The sequence below is a fragment of the Cygnus olor genome, chromosome 6, assembly GCF_009769625.2.
Source record: "Cygnus olor isolate bCygOlo1 chromosome 6, bCygOlo1.pri.v2, whole genome shotgun sequence".
Lineage (NCBI taxonomy): Eukaryota > Metazoa > Chordata > Aves > Anseriformes > Anatidae > Cygnus > Cygnus olor.
In genome coordinates, this window is record NC_049174.1 from 19,865,432 (window position 1) to 19,885,361 (window position 19,930).

Genomic DNA, 19,930 nt, shown 5'->3' on the forward strand with positions numbered 1-19,930 from the left:
TTTTACCCACTTAGTACACAAAAATAATACCAGAAATATATGCAAATTTGCTTTACATAACAGAATATTTAACATTAAGCCTAAGGTGTGCCACCTCTGTCTAAATTTCAAATAATAAATTTTATGTAATATCGGATACCATTTTATAAAAAGGTCTAATTTTTGTACTATTACATTAAACAAAAACTGGAATCAACAACTTTATATAACTACATAATATGTCATTTTAGCGTTCATTAAACTACAATGATGCCAAAATGAGATATCCAATACAGTTATCCATCAGTGTAGTCAAAGCGTCCATGGACTGGGTTTTATTAGTTGGAATATACTATTCTCTTAAATAGGAAAGGTTTAGAAATTGTCTTTTTTTTTTCCTCCTTTTGTACAAAGGAAGATACAAAGGGGGAAAAACTAATGAAGGAAACTAATGGCAAGTTGTCTCCAAAATATCACAGGTTGGAACACAAAGCATTTTAAAAATAAAGCGCAAATATACCTATACCATTTTACGGGAAAAAACTAAAACCAAAAAAAAACCACCCACATCTCAGCATAAATTTATCTATCCAATCCATTTTTAACTTAGAACCATCTACCATTGTAGAAATTAAGCCAGACACTGAACTATGCAAAACTTTTCAAGTTACTTACTTCCCTAAGGAAGTACTACTTTAATTCATATCCTTCATAATCTAGCTCTTCATCGGTGTGCCACTTTTAAAACTCACCTCATAGGAAAGTACACTAGCCTTTCTAGATTCATCTTAAATATCAGAGAAAGAAAAACAAGTTAGAAGTGTACTCTTGCTACGTTTCTAAACTCAAGCATAGCTTTACTCTCCTATAAGAGATTATATTGGAGCATAGAAGAAGCTGTAAGTACCCTTTGTAACATATGGGAATAGACAGAGGGAAGGAAGAGAAGTCATGAAACAATAGAACTTCTTCCTCATTTCTCTAATAAGCAACTCTCCAGTTAGCTTTTCTCTAGTAAACTCATTTATCTAATACGCATTTCACCTTCCACCTGCATAGCTCTGTTTAGGCTTTTTTACTTTCTTTTCAATAATTCACATTTGGTAAGCAGACCACAATTATGAAAGATTATAAAAGGGAAAAAAAGCCATCTTTATTTCAGCAATGCTACTGAGATTTACTTATGTAGACTATTCTAGTATCACATTTATAGAATGCTTCCTCTTTGTTGTTCTGTTTCCTAAAAAAAAAGCCTCAATATTATTTTTAATTGCTTTCTACATTATATCAATGGGATTTTATTGAAAATAGGAAAGGAAAATCCAGAAGCACAAATATACATTAAAGATCATTTACATTTTTAGTACTTATTGTTTTTACCTTCAACTTTACTTCCTCCTTTTTTTTTTTTTCCTTTTTTAATTTCTAAATGCAAGTTTCAAAATAGGAACTTGTGCTTTTTTTATATATATATAAAAGTATCTTAATAACGTAATTAAGATCTTAATATTGATCCCAGGCATGTGAGCACATACAGAACTTCCATTCAGGTAAATCACATCTGTGCTAACATAGTAAAATATTTACATACAATAAACAGCTATTCACATCCTGGAGATCAGAAAAAAAGTCTCTCTAGAAAGCAGGTGTCTCTAACTGGCAAGCTGTAGTGTAGTTGCCGTAAATCCCTCCTCATTTATAAATAAAATATCTTTGCCTTAAAACTTACCCTGATAAAAAATTCTTTCCCCCTAACATACATCTCTGTCTCTACTTCTGGGAAAGATGTCCAAGATGGAGGTAGTGTCACTGACATCTGATCTCTCTTCAGACTCTTACAACTTCAGATTACTCCTCTGTTACCATTACTTCCAGAGGTAAAACACCAGGAAGGATACTAAGTCATTTTAAGTTTAGTCAAAAATACTACTTGAGCTTATTAACATTAACTTGAACTGCCTTTTTAATTCCTGGGCCTTAAAAGTGATGTTGCTAGCAGTCTTTTGCAGGTTTTTGTTTGTTTGTTTTTGTCAAGTGATGGTGAAAAAACAACAAGCAATACTTGGAAAATGCCAAATTATAAATAGCACTGCTGAAAGCATACCAGATGCTGTTGTGCCTGTGACAGAGGCAAATATGTCATACAACTGTTTCAGATACACACAAACAATTGTTTTACTTCAATAACCGTTCAGAGAATTCAGAATAATCAGAACTTCTATGAAAAATTATACTTAACGTTATTTAAAAGTAGTTATACTACCCTACCATATCTCTAAGAATCAATCTGAAGGCTTACTAGTTGAAATTAAGTTTTAAGTAAGGGTGGGGTGGGACAGACGGACGGACGAAGAAGTTGAAAAAGTAACCCTATGAGAATTTAACTTTCCACATTAAGTTCCACTTGTTTATTATATCTCAGTATAGGAGATTCCCTCCTTTTTACTCCCACACAGTATGTTTGGTAAATAGGGTCAAGTCTACACATGGGAATTTCTCTGCAGATAAATTCCCACTGCTACTATCACCAGTTCAGCTGGATTCTCAGGTGCCAAAAGCTGCTAACATCATTCTGAACATCACATGCTTTAAGTTTGCTTTAATCAAGCCCACTTTACTTGATAGTGATTTTTGAAGTACTTAGACAAGTTTCTTCTATATTACTTATATAAATTGAACTGAAACAATATAAGCAGAAATAAGGATTTTTTCCAAGACGTCCTTAGGACATGAGATCTGTTCCTTTATGTCTCCATTATTTCCAATTACTAAAATGGAGAGAACGTAGTAGACAGAAGAGTAAAGATTTGTAGGATTTGGCTGCAAGCAATTTCTCCTTTTAATATTCTGTTGCAGTTCGTTATATTCTTTAAAAACAGTCTCACCTCATCTGAAGAATCCCCTTGTCCTGATGTTGCTGTAGCACCTGCTAAACCTTTTGAAATAAGAAAATTTAGAAATTCCTTTCATAAGTCTTATACTGAAAGAAGAATATTTATGATATTTAATTAACCAGTATGAAATGAAAAAACATTAACTTTCTAAAAAGATACACAGCACTGGACTGAGAAACTGGGGTCAGATTTCCAAGGAATACTCAGAATACAAAATCTGGGTGGGATTTGCAAATACGTTCAATTGCAAAACTTCAATGTACTGAGTTAGAGACATGTTCTTTTAGAAACTGCAAAAAAAAAAAAAAAACCTCCAACTGCCTTCACTGATCAAAAAATTCCACAGCACTTTTGTAGGAACAGGTCATTTAACTTAGTTGCAATGACAAAATTCCACTACGAGCAATTTCATCTTGCCTACTCAAATTCCACTAATTCTACAATAGGAAAATGATGCTTGGTATTTCAGCAGCAAGAAGTGAACGTTTAATTTTGTTGACAGAATTGAGTCCTGTAATTTGGTGGTGCACTAAATAACAGGTGATTCTACAAGTTTCATTAAGATTTGCCTTTAAAACAAGGTAAAGTATACATATATTTTGAATATACATAACAATAATCAAGTCTTATCTTAAATACGTTTTTACACAAACCTTGAACAGCTAATGTGCTAGTACCAGCTCCTTGTTCCTGCATGCCACATGTAAGTTTATCCTCAGGAAATGCCAGTCCGGAGCCTTTCAAAGCAATGAGGTACTTTTCATGACTTTTCTTTGCACATGCATTCTCTCCAACACCTTGAATACATATGTAAAACAGCGTTACAGTACAACAGCTACCTGGTTCATATATATTATACTCTATACAAGCAATCTAAAAATGGTCCATGTTTTAATAAGCTGTACAATTTTGAGAAGTAGAAACTAAGAAGTTTTTCAACTAATAAAACAAAATCCAAGAGACCAAAGACATTCTGTTTTTCACCTTCGAATTTGGTGTTTCCTTCTAAACAATGTACTTAATTTCCATTTTAACAGCATTGCCACCATTAACACCACAGGAGAAATAAAAAACAAACAAACAAAAACCCCAAACAAGATTTTGGGGGGGGGAGGAAGGACCTAAGATTTCCAGAGGACCGGAACTGTAATGATAATACTCCATATATACATTCTGATAGTTGGAACTTTGAAAGAAAAGTTCAAGTTTTGGCAGCTTCAATTAACAAAAATTATTCCAAAAGATATTACCACTTGAACAGTCTGATGAAGGCAAGTCATATTGTATGCTTTGGATATAAAATTTACACAAAGAAATGAATTGAAGAAAAAATGTACTATAAGGAAAAGATAAAAACCTGATAGTTTGCTCCTCTAAAGTTTAAGGAAAATAAATCATGAAAGATGCCAGCATCCTTTCAGATATACACCTTTCACGCTCAAAGCTAGAAGTGCAGGTTCTGCTTTACTATCTTCTTCTTTGCTTTCCCTATCTAGACACATATTCTCTATCCCAAAGGTCCAAATAATAAAGCCTTACTTCCTATTCCACATCTCTCTCTCAGGAATTCCATCACATGTAGGAGAAGAGACGTCATTAAATTTCTCCCATTCAAATACCATCAGACAGGAGCAAAAAAGAGGAAAGAGGCACGATAAAGACAACTGCCCCGGCAGCAGCATTTCTCCTTTCAAAGATTTGAAGATTGTTTGTACAGTCAGCTGCTGCCAAGCTATAGTAATTACTATTTGTTCCATACCTATGCAAAGGACTCAAAAACGATACCTCCTAATTACAAGAAAACAAGACAGTTAATTTATGCTATTTGGGGTGGGGCAAAAGGGAGAGCGTTAAGACTGACTACCCAGCGTTTTTAGATTCACTGTCACTTAGAACAGGATAGAACAAATAATTGCTTGTACAGAATTGACTATTTTTAAGATAAAGAAAGCTTTTCACAGAAGTGCAGTACATATGATGGCCTTCTGCCATTCAAGTCTCCTCCAGTAACCTCTGTGAGAACAGATCCCAAAATATATTACACATGTTCCACTTCCAATAGACAATGCATCTTATTTGGCAGCAGTAAGCTACCATGTTCACTTCACTTTACAGTGAGTGGATTTATTGCAAAAACTCATTTGAAAAGATGCCTCTTTATGCTGTTATCTGGGACACAGAAGATAAGAGATCTACTGCTGTATAGGTCTTAATAAGAAATGCTTCCAGTTGTTCCCGAAGCCCACCCCCCTTCTATCACCAACAAAATATATCCCTAAAAACATGCAATTTTCAGGGGTTTGAGAAACTAGATAAAAACATGCATCTCTGAAGTGATAAAACTTAAACCCTTAAAGTCTTCATAATTTAGAAATTTATTTACTAGAAATAACACAAACATACCGGAGCTAAGATCTTTGTAGAACTGTTGGCTAGTCAAAACCTGTGTAAGAACTGATCGCATCGCTCCTCCCATTTTGGTCAAGTCTTCTAGAAAGGAAACATGAGGCTCCAAAACCTGGAGGATTTTATGAAGGTCTTTCTCTGATGGTAGATCAAGAGCTGAAAGCCACATAACAAGAACTTTTGGTATAAACATAATGCAAACTAGCCAAGACCTACACAAGGCAGAACAGCTATGACTAACACAAAAGGAATTAGCTTATATTTATAATGCTCTAAAATTCACATGTGTAATCTTGACTTCATTTTCTGGAAGAGCTCAACACAATGCTGCGTAACCCTTAAGACATATTTAAAAAGCTCTTCATCAGAGAAGAAAATAAAATAGTCTCAACAGGCAGCAACATGGTTAGGAAAAGATGCACCCAATTCAGTGATATAAACTACAGATAGCATGCATGTATTTGTGTATTGTGTCTCATATGTCAAAGCAAGAGATAGCAGCATAGTAAGATATGCTAGAGACATGCAAATTTAAAACATACCAGGCTCATTATATCCCTCTCGTAAGTGCTGAATAAGGCTAAAGATGAACTGTGGAAGAACCAATTCTGACATCATCAACAAGTCTTTTGGGACACATGGAACATTTGAATTTGACTTAATCCGGTGTCTTTTACAAAACCTACAACAAATGAGAAAAATGTTAGCCAAGCACAGTTCAGCAGAATTACCATACATCAAGAAAGCCACTACATTTTCCATTTTTCAGAGCATATACTTTTACATTAAAGATGCTGTAGAAATGGTATTCTGAAATTCCAAGCACAATATTCAAATCCACCTTGTTTCCAAATACAAAGAATTATAAAGTTGTCAAATTTATTTCCCTTCCCAAAGTTAACATACCTAGTTTTATCTCACACATTAGAGACATCTTCATTTAACAATTAGAAGAACAAGGATTTTCTTCATCTAGACATACCTCCCAATTTCTAGGCTATCTGACCGAAAATATTCATCTAAAACAGTTTCTCTTCTTTATCTGAAACAGTCAAACACTGGCCTGATTCTTCAGGACATCAGTCAGAGGATGACTTTTTAATGTCTTTTGACATAAATAAAAACTTCTGAAAGCATTGGAATTCACAGGATTAGTATTTACTTCAAATGTATACCAACTGAGATTTACTTATCAAAGTATGATAGAAACACCCTACAAGAACTACACTAATTGCTTCATTTAAAAATAAAAGAAAACATTTCTTCTCTGAAGAATTCCTGTTTGGTGGTAGTTAAGGCTTGGCTACTACACAGCAACATGAGGTTGAGCCAAGTCCCATTAGAGCAGACAGAATGATTTCCCACTGACTTAACATAAGCCTGACTCAAGAGCCACTGAATACTTCTCTACTCCCAATCTATTTTTAGAAAGGGCATTTACCAACACCAAAGACTTATTTACCTATGTCAAAGAAGCAGCTAAGAAGGAATAAAGACGTCTAAACACACATAGTTTAAGAGTACATTTTACTGAAAAGATTCACTAGACTTTACTAGTAATTTTTCAACAGGAAGATTAAGAGATTGATTCAGTATCACTGAGATACAGCTTTGTGTGAATATGAAAATTATTTTCTAAGTTTATTCATGCTTTCACTATATGCTATAAGTTCACTATGCTATAAGTTCCCTAAGAAGCCTGGTATTCTCTAGAGAGCGCTTTTTCTTGAGGACCATCCAAGTACCACCCTCAAGACAGGAAAGAAATGAAAGAACAACAAAAAAACTTAGGATAAAAAAAAGATACAAGAGTCCAGTGATGAAGACAGCATCTTCTTCTCTCTGTTTTTACTGAAGTGGGGCTAGCATCTTCACAAGACTTAACACTAAGAGCTTCTCCTGTGCTCTTACCCATTACAGATAACACTTTTTATTACAAAAAGGTAAACAAATATAGTAGTAGCCAGATCGGCTGTTTGTATATACAGCCTACCCATTCCTGGGGAAAAAACTCCTGGGGAGAAAGAGCTCAGTGACAGCTAACAACTTCTGAGTTAATGTACAAACGGAAGGCTTTCAGTTTTGTCATTTACAAAAGTGAATGGCATTCACAAAGTCATTCACTTTTGCTTCTGTCACCCACATTTGACTCATCCACATACAGAAATCTGAACTGCCATAAGTCACAAGCCTCACATTATCTGAGCCGCAATATAGTAGAGTCTTAACGGCATTTGGTTTCCTTTTCACCACTACCCTTGTAAGAACGGATCAAAAGTAATAACAATACAGGCTTAAAGACACACAAGGAAGGAACTACTGTGAAGAAATCTGACTGAACCCATGTCTACAATATTTGCTTATATGACTGTTTTATCCTGAACTCTCAAAAACCAACCCAGCCAACCACCCACACACGGAACACAACAATCCTGCCACTGGATGGTACTTCTGCAACCCTGAAATAGTGGTCCTCTATTCCACTCCAAACTCCACTGCCTTTACAGGGTGCTGTACCGTTCTTCTACTAATATTGACCAAAATACCAGACAAGGGCTTCCAAGTTCCTCAGAGTTTAAAAACAACTGTTTTAACTAAAGAAGAGACAGAACCTCAAGCTGTGATGAGGAGGAAACAAATTGAAGCTTTTAATACAGAAAGGAAGAGACACCTATGACAAACTTCACCAAAGGATTACACAGTCAGTCACTGGACAGACAGCAGATAGTGCTATTTCTTAATCAGTTCCTTGTACTTCTAAAAGAGCTTCCTTACCATGGCATCTGAGAAATAATTGTTCATCTACAAAAATGTATGCTTCTGCAGCACTTTGAAACAATCAAAATAGGGACAACAATGAACATTTTCCTAATCTTTCCTGATGACGTTAAGCTCTGGAACTCCATGACTTGGAGCAGGAAGAAGTAGGTTGTCTCCAACAGGTGGTTATGAAAGGTGGATATAAGCTAGATATTAATTAATTTTTACAAAGAATGTCCAAAATTAAAATAACTACAGAGAGGAAGACTGACTAGACGGCTGACAGGCCACCTTAATCTAAGTTTTGTTACATGCTTTCAGTGTTGCAGGAAGGCTTTTTCCTACAAGCCTGTAGTTTGTTTAATCTTTATGATTTCATACTTCTTGTGCTGCACATTTTTCCTTGTAAATATTTTTATTACACTACAATGAGCTTTAAGAATACAAGTGTCTCAGTGAGAGTACCAATCTATTAGCTGGAGATATTCAAGACCTATCTCAGCGAAGAGCTAACATGAAAGTACTAAAATACAAGTCTACAGGCGGACAATATCATCTTTTTTTTCCCTTTATTCTTTTCTCTAACTCAAAAATACACTGAGTCATTTTGTTTCCTATGCATTTTCCTTCTCTTGAAATTTTTTTTCCAACAAAAGCCATGGCTAACTTCAGTAAAAGGAGAGAATAACACAGTAACTTGCAATTAAATAGAATTCGAAGTTTAACAAGCGATCTTGTCCACACGACCCCAAATATAATTCTTTAAGTTCCTTATGCTGCATTGATATCTTATTTGTACAGCATGGAAGAACACTTAACATTTAGTTAATAGTAAAAAACACCATGCATTTTTAATATAAGCAACATATTGACTTTTGAGCAACCTTCACTTTAGACTTTCCAGGTTCATTTCATTCTCTCGTTCTGTTTCTGCCTTTAATAGTTCTACTGTGAATTTCTGAAATGTATTTTAGAGGTGGCTTCAGGTAAAATAACCCCTTTCCTTTAGGTTGCAGTTCCACAAATGCTTAAGTTGAACTAGGTCAGTCCTGCCACAGTTCTGCCTTTTGCCCTCTTACTTCTTCCAGCACTGCCACTCAATCAATTCTGCCTTAGGCAAGCTCAGGAAGCTAAGCTAGCAGAAAGTTACCTAGTCTTCAAAATATATATATATACACACGCACACGTGCGTGCACACACATCTAGAGTGGCATTTCACTGGGCCAGCTTAAATCCACTAACACAGACCTGCCTCCTTTGCACTGAAAGTCACAATGAAATTGCCAAGTCGTCATCATCCCTTCCCCTGCTCACCTGAAGGGGAGCAAAACACACAGAAGAAAAAACCGACAATGCAAGAGAACCAGCTCAAATTTGAATGTGTATAATGTCTTGCAACCAGCAGATCAGGTAGATACACGGCTCTTTGTGAAGCCAACTCCTCCACTTCAAAGAAGGGTTTTTAAACTTCCCCAGTTATTAGAGCAGCTGATGAGTGCCTTCAGAACCAGCCAGACCACACCTTCACAGCTTTTGAACATTTGCATAGCACTCCTTACACTACATCCCACAGCATCTCAAGTTTCAGTTGCATTCCAGAAACTTGACATAAGTTCATGCATATACAGAGGGACTATTTTTACCCTCACTTTTCTCTCACTCTTTTGTTCCCTGCCTCCCCATGTTTAAAAGTCATTTGTTTTAAATTGAATCATAAGGCTGTCCATGTTCGCACAAGTCTTATAATACTGTAACACAATAAGTACCTGACTCCAACAGAAACTTCCAGGGATTCTTGTCTGGGTAGCAATTACTCCTCTAAACAACAGGACCCAAATAAAAACTACTGGAACTTAACTCCTAAGCAACTCAATTCCTAAGCAACAGAAGTAAACCTGTACCTGATTCTTCAATTCAGCAACAATAAACCATATTTAAACTGAGTTTTTATTTAGGACATTATTCACATTTGAATTTCATGCCATATATTGCAGTGACTCAATGTCAAGTAATGTTTCAACGTTTTCAAACAAAATAAACAGATTTTGTAAGTGAGAACCCAAACACTTCAAAAAGAATAAGCATTTTGTCCCAACAGTTAAACTAACAAGCAAATGCTATGCTTACATACACTACACTTACGTTTCTACAAAAAAGAGAAAAAAAAAGCAAGATGGAAAATATTTAACGCGTGCTACAATTGTCTCTCAGTTCTTATGAACTGATTTTTCATTCTTCACAGACTAGTAAAGAGTGTTTATATTTTTCTTCTTCTTTTGCTATTCACATACTACAGCAAATTTTAATTCAGAGCAAAATATAACTTTTGTAAACAGGATTAGAAATCTGTCTTGATGAAAAAGGACTTTGATCTATTGTAGCCTTGCTTTATGTAAATCCACTTTTCCATGACAATTTACATGAAGTTAACTGTAGAAAGGCAGAGAAATAAACTATTCTACTTGTTAATTTAGGTTTTTGGGTTGGCTTTTTTTTTTTTTTTTTTATTATTCCTCCACCTAGTAATTCAATTTCAATAGTTAAATTCGTTCTTTTCACCTGCAAAATAAGGTGAGAGATGAATCGATGTGGCACTGACTTCAAGGCCTGAGAAGTGACAACTCACCTGCTGCTGCTTGGAAAGAAAGCCGCAACCAACAGAAGAGTTCAGAAACAAAACCGAGCGTTTGCCTTTCTGCTACAAGGGATGCACCAACAAGAAGCAAACCCTAGCAGGAAGATGTCAGTGTAACCCTCCTAACCAGGAAAGCTCCAAAGTACAGACACTGCTATCAGTAGGGGAGGCCTGTGAAACGTGGAAGAGAGAAAACCCATAAACACCTTTAAAGGGCATCCTTCCAGGCTGTAAGCCTTCACAACAACATGTTCAGCCACACTAGTAGGCTAGAAACCATATATCAGATAGTTGGAAGATATTCTGATCCTTGCAGAATAGGAGGGAGAGAGGCAGTGAGTCACCAGCAGCGCCCTTAGAGCTCGGTGCTCTGCTGAGCTCCCTTCAGCGCAGCAAGCTCCCCAGTTAAGACAAACAGCAGACAAAGAGGCTCTGCAGAAGAGCATGTCTATTATCCCCTCTTAGTTCTCAGATGTAAACATCTCATGTAGTAGATCGAACTATGCTGAGTTTCATTAACAGACAAGTACCCACTGTCAAACAGTACATTTGGCTATTTTTATCACAAGACCCTAGAAATAGTATAAATGAGAAGGAATGAATTTTTGTTAAATCCACTGTTGAAAGTCGTTAAATTTGAACATTTTGATAGAAAGGCAAGCAATTCAAAACAGCAACCATCTTCTGCTGCAAAAATATTGCCTTTCTAAAAAGGGCAGATGCTCTGGGATATAATTACAGCATTGAGACTGCATCCAAGTACAGCTTACATTTACCTTGCTTGATTGAAAAGCCTTAATTTACACTATTTTAAATATATTTATACAATAACAGACATAGCTAGCTAACCTACAAACCTAATACCCCTTTGAAAAAGCTACAGCAAAGAGGATATCACAGGGATCACAAAGTGCGGCCCTTGCATGTAGAAAGTGTGTCAGTTGCTCTGTTAATGGCAATACTAAAATCATTAGTGTGATCTTAATTCAGCCATTTACACGTATGAATATGATCTCTAACCACAATTTTCAGCAGGAAAAACAGCTTTTTTCAGTTGAGAAAAGATACAGTACTACTTAAATGAGCAGTTAATTTAGTATTTTGTTGTACTGAAGAAGGCCGTGAAGAGAACACTCTTCAAACTCAACTCTGAAAAGCAAACTTCATGAACATTAAAAAAAACATGAGGAAATTGTGTTCCAAAGTCTTTCACAAGGTGGAATCTAAAGGTATTACCTCTATTTTTTCCATATACAGACCTAAAAATAGACAAAGATACAAGGCATATTCTAATTCTGGATTCTAATTTTTTCTGATTATTCAGAGTTCTTAGCCTCGCATAGCATTCACAAAGCAGAATTCCCAGCTGACTTCAAAAGTAGGTCTGAGACACGAGAACATGAGCAAATGCAATATATGGTCCTGAGCTCTCATCAGATGCATCTCTTGTTGACCTCACTCTTCCCAAACTGTTAGCTCCCATACAGTCTCCCCACCAAGCTGCTTTCAGAGTACCACCAATTATCTACCTTAAAGCACAAGGAAACACGTGTTCTATTTAAAGAACAAAAAGCAAAGTTTCCAAAAATAGAGTCAACAAAATATTTTTCTGACTAAGGAAGCAACTAAATTTTCCCAAGAAAATTTAAGCAGGTCAAACATCCGGCATGTAATACTTCGGCCTGAATGCTCAGTCTAACAAAGGTCTATGTGACTGCATAGTGCCACATGTAAAAACAACCTTCATTTCCTCAGGATCTGAGTAAGATGCAGGATTTTAATAAAAGCTGTCAACTTCAACGGAAGATACTGCTTCGGTCAGGCCCCCAACAAAATGCATATATATGTAATTTGCAGTTTTCTTGGACAGGTAATGCCCATGAGTTTCATACCAAAGCCATTATTGCTGCAGGCAGTGTGCAGAAAGCTGAGACATGGATCCTGATGAAGGCAACAGTTAATTATGCAGCCCTTGTTGGTGTAAAATTCAAATGGCTCTGTTGCTCAAACATAAAGAACATTCACCATTATTGTCAAAGCTAACTGCCAGAACCCTCCATTAAGGGGGGCACCTATGAGACTCTTATTTAGGTCACATTCAGTTGTCCAATCCCATTGAAGACTTTTTTTTTTAAATATAAAATTCCTGATATTCTTCAAGTTATAAGGAAGAGTGTCCTAAGATCTGAAAGAATCTATATTAATTGTCATTAAGAAAACTTAAGAGACAAAAGTGCCTTGGGAATGTGCTCCCCAAACGTACACCCAAAATCACACTTACTCTGCTGCCAACAGATCTCCTGACAGCTCCTTGTAGATCAGACAAATAATGCTCCACCCTAAAGTAGCAAACTTAGAATCCTGGAGAGCTGATAGGCTCACAAAAGGGATAAAAGGAGCTTTAGAAGTTGGCAGGATCAAAGCAAAGGAACTGGAAGTCAACAATGGTTAGCCCAAATCTAAACAAGACTGTCTACACAGACTTCCAAAACACCAGTTCTTCTTAAATTCAATACATAAAGGTATATTTCAAAGCAATAGACAAGTCACACAATAAATAAATCAAATTTCAGACAAGGTATGGTATATAACAGTAATACCAATCTTTAGAGTACTGTTCTGTTCCTCGAACCAAACTGGTCTTAACAGCAAAAATTTAGGGGTAGAACTATCAGGTATTCTTCAAGTTTGTTCAAGAAGTAACACAGCAAGAATTGTGGCTTTTAAGTGTTTAAATTACATATATTGATACATTTGAGTCCCAAAGGTGACAGTCACTTCAGGCCCTTACTGACTCCTCTAAAACAACTGTGTTTTCCTGAGGCATGTATAAACTACGTGGCGTCTAGTCAGGCCACGGCTCTAAAAGTAATAACCCAAAATTATCACTTGGCTGTCAACCATTTGGAAAACATTGCAGTAACTAATTTAGAGGCAGATGTAGTCCTCATTAGAGACATTCTTAAGAGAAATCAAGACAGACAAGTTTGTGAGTCGGCTTTGTCATTATGGACCTAATCACCAGCAATCTGAAATCTCCTTCTTTCCAAGGATAAGACCTCACTTGAAACTCTGCAAAAGTTACTGAATATTACCGGGGAATCCTAAACAAAAGCACAGAAACTATATGGAGTTGGGAGCTATCCTACAGAATGCCACACATACCAGCCCAACAATCTTAAACGTGAGGACCTTTTCAGGTAGTTTCACAATGCTCGAGTCTAAATTCCTTGACAGCGTGTAGGGCTTCATTCTGCTTTTGAAGCATCTGTTTCAGCAGCTTCTTGGAAAAGAGTCTGAAGGAGCACTTCTTCCCTCCCGGAGGCTGCACTACCAAGCGAGCCCGAGGGCTGGGAGAACTGGAGCCTCCTGGCCCGCAGCGAAAGAGCACGACTGGCAGAGCCGCCCCGGGAGGGCCAGCCTTGGAGCAGCAACGCCTCAGGTATGCTCTACACGTGATTCACTGTTGCAAGACAGTCGATAAAGTAACCACATGATCTACTTAATGCCAGCAACACAGCCATTACCTCTGCTTCCCAGAACCATGCCTGAAACAGATCTGCCTTTCCTGATACTAAGGGGATCACAGCTGCTACAACCTGAGATGATGAGACCTCGCCTCCTGAACAGGAACGGAAAACATCCCAAGGTGACTACTGTTACAGATTTCTCAACAGCAAGCTTGTTTTTTTATTGTCAGTCTGTTACAGTTTTTTCACAGGTGTAGAATAGAAGAAAGGTCTTTTACTTAGCAAAAGAAAGTAAAAGAGATAGCAAACATTCTTCTGTAGCTCCCAAATAGGGCAGAAAGGCCATTTCTATTGAAATGAGGTCCTGTAAGGAAGTGCCTCTGAAGGTGGGTAAAATAAGGAACTATGTCAAAAAGGGAAGGAAGAATATGGGGACAAAGTAGCAAAGGTCATCAATACTAGGTATTTACTGTCCAAAATTTAACTATCTATAAAATAATACTTCCTGGATGCAAACATTTTAATACACTGAAAAAAACAGAGCCAGTTCTAACTAAACCAAACCAGGAGAAAATTAGCAGGCTAGAAGCTATGAACATACTCCTCAAGCTCATGAGAAGCGAAAGGAGGCAAAGAGATTTCTCCAGCCTTTTTGTATAGGACCACGGCAGACCCAACAGAAACATCAGCCATCGAGACAGATGTAATTTTAAAAAGAAAGACATCCAAACTAGTGTGCAGATCAGGTGGGATCTCCACAAAACCTAAATGGAAAAATAAGTAAGGATCGTCAGAGATGGGGCCGAAGAAAGCTTAGAGCTGGGTACCTGAAGCTGCTGTTGAACGCACGGCATATAAACATCAACCTTTATCAGTCACCTTGTTTACAACTAGAATATTTTTGACTTCATGCATGACTACTAATAAAGAAATGGCTTGCTTTTACAAGTAGAAATTGACAATTTCTAAGACCCTTTTCTATAAGTCATAAGAGAAGGCAACGCTCCATGTCAATAGAGCCACCGGTTGCCATAACTACCATCAAATACACAGCAAACATCAATGCAAAAGCCTGTTTAATGAAATTCTTAACCTGGCTTTTTGCCTCTCAGGATATGCAACTCTTGATGGAGATATTATTCTCTTTGTACTGTAATGCAGCACTATAACATCTGCTTCCCACATGATTAATTTAACAAATAAGCCAACACAGCGAGGCATACTCAGAAACAGGACACGAGGGAATGAAATAGCCAAAGCGTAGAGGCTCCCTAGTATATCAAGTTATTGCCTACAGACTGAAAGGGAACAGAACAAGAGCGCAAGAAAGCAAGGCAGTACTCATCAATAAGAGACCACTGACCAGTTATACCCTTATTATAACCACATGGCATATTGCTTTCTTCAAGCTTGTTTCATAAATTATGAAGTTTCATTACTACACAAGACCATCTACCAACCAAAAAAATATTCCAGTATGAACTTGCCTGGTTCTACTGCATGTTGTTTCCTAATGGATGAGCTCACCTGCTGAACTATGAGCACATGTCTACCATCAATGCTTTTGAACTGAAGATTTTTCCTTCAAAACATTATTAACCATCTCTGATGGAGATGCAAAATTTCATTTACCTATGGCTAGACACCATATGGGAGAGGACTACAAGCTATTTTCACCTCCTGATGTATCACTGAATTTCAAACTCTAAGAAACGCAGTCACAGCTAGAGTTTTTAATACTCAGACAAGTAGCTACACGCTTAAAATTTACAGATTTAGATATTTTCTAAAGTCTAAATTGCATTCTAGTAGACCAGAACAACTGCACTTAAGCGTCAAAACCACTGAAACTTGCATGGGAATCACAAGGTTTGAGAGCGTGACTATCTGATTTTTCTAAAACAATTACACAAAGTGCCTAAAAACAAATCAGCATGCAGCTATTACCATTACATAATGAAGCCAGGATATAGTGTACTGGATACAAAAAAAAGTTTAATACTTAGTTATCTCTAAAAAGTAAATTGCAGTTTTGATTAGTAACAGAAGATTAATGCATATATCCTCATATTCCAGACCAAGCCACCTCTAGGTTTACATTAGCCACCCTAAAGAAAATGAAAAGATGTTCCACATGGTGAGCTGGAGAGATTTCCTTTACACTAGATGAGCAGCTAAGACTTCATTAAAAGTATTTTTCAAGATGCATCAAATGAAAAAACACTAACCATGCAGACCAGATAACAAGAACCAAGAGAAACAAACTATTGTTACTAAAATATTCATTTACAGTATCCACACAAAGTTTTATCTACCATCTGCCTGCTCAGATAGAGTTTGTAAGTAGGTTCCACATTTGATTCCCTTGCTATTAATAGAAGCCTAGGCTGGGGTGGGCAAGGTTACATCAGGCTAGACACACTCCTATTTCCTGAATCTACAATGAAGGCCTCCCAAGGAGCATGTAAAGCAGTACCTTCGCGTTTGTGTAACTGATTTGTATACACAAAGTTAAATCAATTTATCTAAACGTACTGTATTGAAGCAATTCGAGTCAACAGGCAAAACTGTGTCTGTAAGTATGTGAGCCCAAGTGTTTGCACTTGTTAATGTTTTTACATTGGTTTAAATTTAACTTACTTCATCTTACATGGCAAACAATGTTTCTTCTTCATTTAATTGCATCAGCTTAAATCAGTTCTTTAGATAAGCAGGTACAACCTTATGTTGAGAGCAGGCTTCCCATGTATTGTCATGTAGTGTCCTCCTGCACAACCAGGACTGGAAATTTTACTCAACTCAAGACTGACACTATGAAATTCTTTATCTGGAATAATTAAATCTACTGACAGGACCTAGCTCATACCAAGGACAACTTACTCTTGAATTCTACTGTTAAAAGTAGTAACTAGAGTAAATCTAACAGAGAAGTGAGGGAGAGTATTCTTACTCCCTCAGGGTTTGCACCTGTTTACATTGCAAATTTAACATTAATTTCTACTTCTTTATTAAACCAGCTTTAATTGAGAACAAAATTGTTTAAAATGGGAAAAGAGGCAGAAGCAATAAACTCTGGGATGAGAGCAGTATTAGAATTCATTTTAATATTTACTTGAAGTAGTTCAATTTGTCCACACTCTGTCAAAATCCTACCACTAAGAGGAGCCCTAAAACTATCCCACACTGAGCACTGGAAAAAGAGACAATTTTTTTTCTTACTTCTCAAGATCAAAAGGAACTGGTAATTCAGCGATACTGAGGAAAGCAGAAACACCAGAAGTTGAACAAGAACAGATAAAGAAGGAATTACTTCAGGAGCAGATGCTTAAAGTCAGTCAAGACCAAGGAAAAGAAAAGGAGAAAAAACACTCTCTCCAATGGGAGGGAGTCTACAAGTGGAAGTGATTCCATCAAAAAGGAAGAATGAAGAAATGATGAAGGCAGATAGTAACATGAACAAGAGGGGGACAAAAAAAAATCATGACAAGAAGCAAAGAATGAAGTCACTTCAAAGCAGGAGAATTGCAAATCCAGACACAAAGACTGAGAGTCAGGAAGACAACATTTAAATGGCAACAGAAAAAAGCAGAATTAGTGAAATACCTAAGTAGAAATGCAAAGGAAAGAAGGAATTTTAAGACATGTAATGAAGCAGACTAATAGAGTGGAAGTGGTAAAAATATGAAGAACCAAGGTAAGGTTTAGTATTTCTACACTTTCTGCTATCTGCCACAACTACAGATTTACTGGGAAAAGATAAGATGGCTCTTCCAAGAGCATACCATCTTACCATGGCTAAAACAATCAAGACAGACTATTCCAGAAACCTGCCCAGAAGAGAAGCCCCACTCAAGTACTCCAAACTGTCTTCTGGTGAAGCCCTTTGCTCTCTGGTGAACGAACAGGAGTGCAATGAACTCAGCTGAAGATACCTAGTTGTGAAATGTCAAGTGTACTGGCTAGGTATCACCTCTACCCAACAGGTTGGCTGATCTGTCCCTTTGCCATCGAGCGCAATGGGAACAAAGACAGGTCTAACGAGGTACCAAAGCCATCGCCGCCTTGCAGCCAGGCGCTCACACCTTGCCTACAACAGGTCTCAGAGCACGACGGACGGCTGACTTCCTTAAGCCCTGCCTGACCATACCCACCCAAGAGCTGCCGAGCTCCTTGATTTCAACCTGCGAACAACAAACAGAAGGCAAGGCGAGCAGCAGACTAGGCACACGCACAAAAATGGCTCCCTTTAGCCCGACCCGCTCCCTTCAGCGCGTTTGCCCGGCTGAAGCACTGGGCTCTGTGACCACAGCCCCTGGCCGGGCGCTGACAGGCCCCTCGCCTCACCGACCCCCGGGTCCCCAGGCCCATGCACGGCTTAGGGCGGGGACTACGGCGAGGCTCGGTGCAGGGGGGGCCTTCGCCGAGGCCGGGGCGGAGGCAGGTGCCGCCCCCGCCGGCAGGTGCCCGCCCGCCCGCCGAGGCCGCCCCGCTCACCCGGCCTCCCGCATGACGTTGCTGTCTCCGCAGTCGCAGGCGCCCCCCGCCTGGCTCCGGAACATGTTGTAGTCGTGCCCGGCGTGCTCGCCCTGGTGGAAGCACTCCGCGCACAGGCTCATGCAGGGCGAGATGCCGCACGTCCGGCAGCGGTAGGCCACGAAGTTGGCCGTCCACACCAGGCCGCACAGCGTGGCCGGGTCGTAGGCCCGCACGGCTTGCACGAAGCTGTCCCACGGCTCCCCGCCCGACAGCAGGCAGCGGCACCACTCCAGCGCCTCGCCCGCCGCCTCGCCGCCGCCCGGGCCCGCCGCCGGGGCCAGCACCCGCTCCAGCAGCACCCGCAGCTCGCCCGCCGCCGCCGTCGCCGCGCCGCCTTCGCCGCCCAGCGCCGCCTTCAGCCGCGCCGCCGTCGCCCGCTTGTCCCGGCCGCTGGCGCCGGCCCCCGCCATGACGGGGCACCGCGGGGCCGTTACGGCTGCGCCGGGCTCCCGGCTCTGGGGCTCCCCCTTCCCTTCCCTTCCCTTCCCTCCCCTCCCCTCCCAGCGGCACCTCCCTCTCGCGATAGCCGCAGAACCGGCGCCCTCCCGGCGCTGCCTCTCCCCTCCCCTGACACTGAGCCCTCCCCTTCCTCTGCCCGCCCCGCCGCACTGGCAGCGCGCAGGTGCGCGGGCAGCGCCGGCCCGCAACACGTCCCTCCCGCAACATGTCGCTGTCACCCCGCAACGTGTCGCCGCCCGACCCGACCCGCCACGCACGGGATGCTCGTTCATAGAACCACAGAATATCCTGAGTTGGAAGGGACCCATAAGGATCATCAAGTCCAACTCCTGGCACCACACAGGTCTACCCAACAATTCAGACCGTATGACTAAGAGCACAGTCCAAACGCTTCTTGAACTCCGACAGGCTTGGTGCCGTGACCACGTCCCTGGGGAGCCCGTTCCAGTGTGCGACCACCCTCTGGGTGAAGAACCTCTTCCTGATGTCCAGCCTGAACCTCCCCTGTCGCAGCCTGACACCATTCTCGCAGGTCCTGTCGCTGGTCACTAAAGAGAACAGACCGGTGCCTGCCCCTCCACTCCCCCTCGTGAGGAAGCTGTAAGGCCGCAATGAGGTCTCCCCTCAACCTCCTCTTTTCCAGGCTGAACAGGCCCAGTGACCTCAGCCGCTCCTCATACGTCTTCCCCTCTAGGCCCTTCACCATCTTTGTAGCCCTTCTCTGGGCACTCTCCAGCAGTCACATCCTTTTTGTACTGTGGTGCCCAGAACTGCACGCAGCACTCGAGGTG

The 19,930-nt window shown here is 39.6% G+C and overlaps 1 protein-coding gene across 1 annotated transcript in view; it reads right to left on the bottom strand.

Moving 5' to 3' along the window:
* The window catches only part of UBR3 (ubiquitin protein ligase E3 component n-recognin 3), a 106,105-nt gene extending 86,945 nt beyond the window's left edge, over positions 1-19,160 (bottom strand). Inside the window, exons 1-5 of the mRNA XM_040562172.1 lie at positions 18,639-19,160; positions 5,822-5,961; positions 5,277-5,435; positions 3,527-3,670; positions 2,865-2,914 (exon numbers count right to left, since the gene is read on the bottom strand). Coding sequence (XP_040418106.1) covers positions 2,865-2,914; positions 3,527-3,670; positions 5,277-5,435; positions 5,822-5,961; positions 18,639-19,090 — 945 coding nt within the window. The 5' untranslated portion in view covers positions 19,091-19,160. The remainder of the gene's footprint in view (positions 1-2,864; positions 2,915-3,526; positions 3,671-5,276; positions 5,436-5,821; positions 5,962-18,638) is intronic.
* Positions 19,161-19,930: the final 770 nt, after the last annotated feature.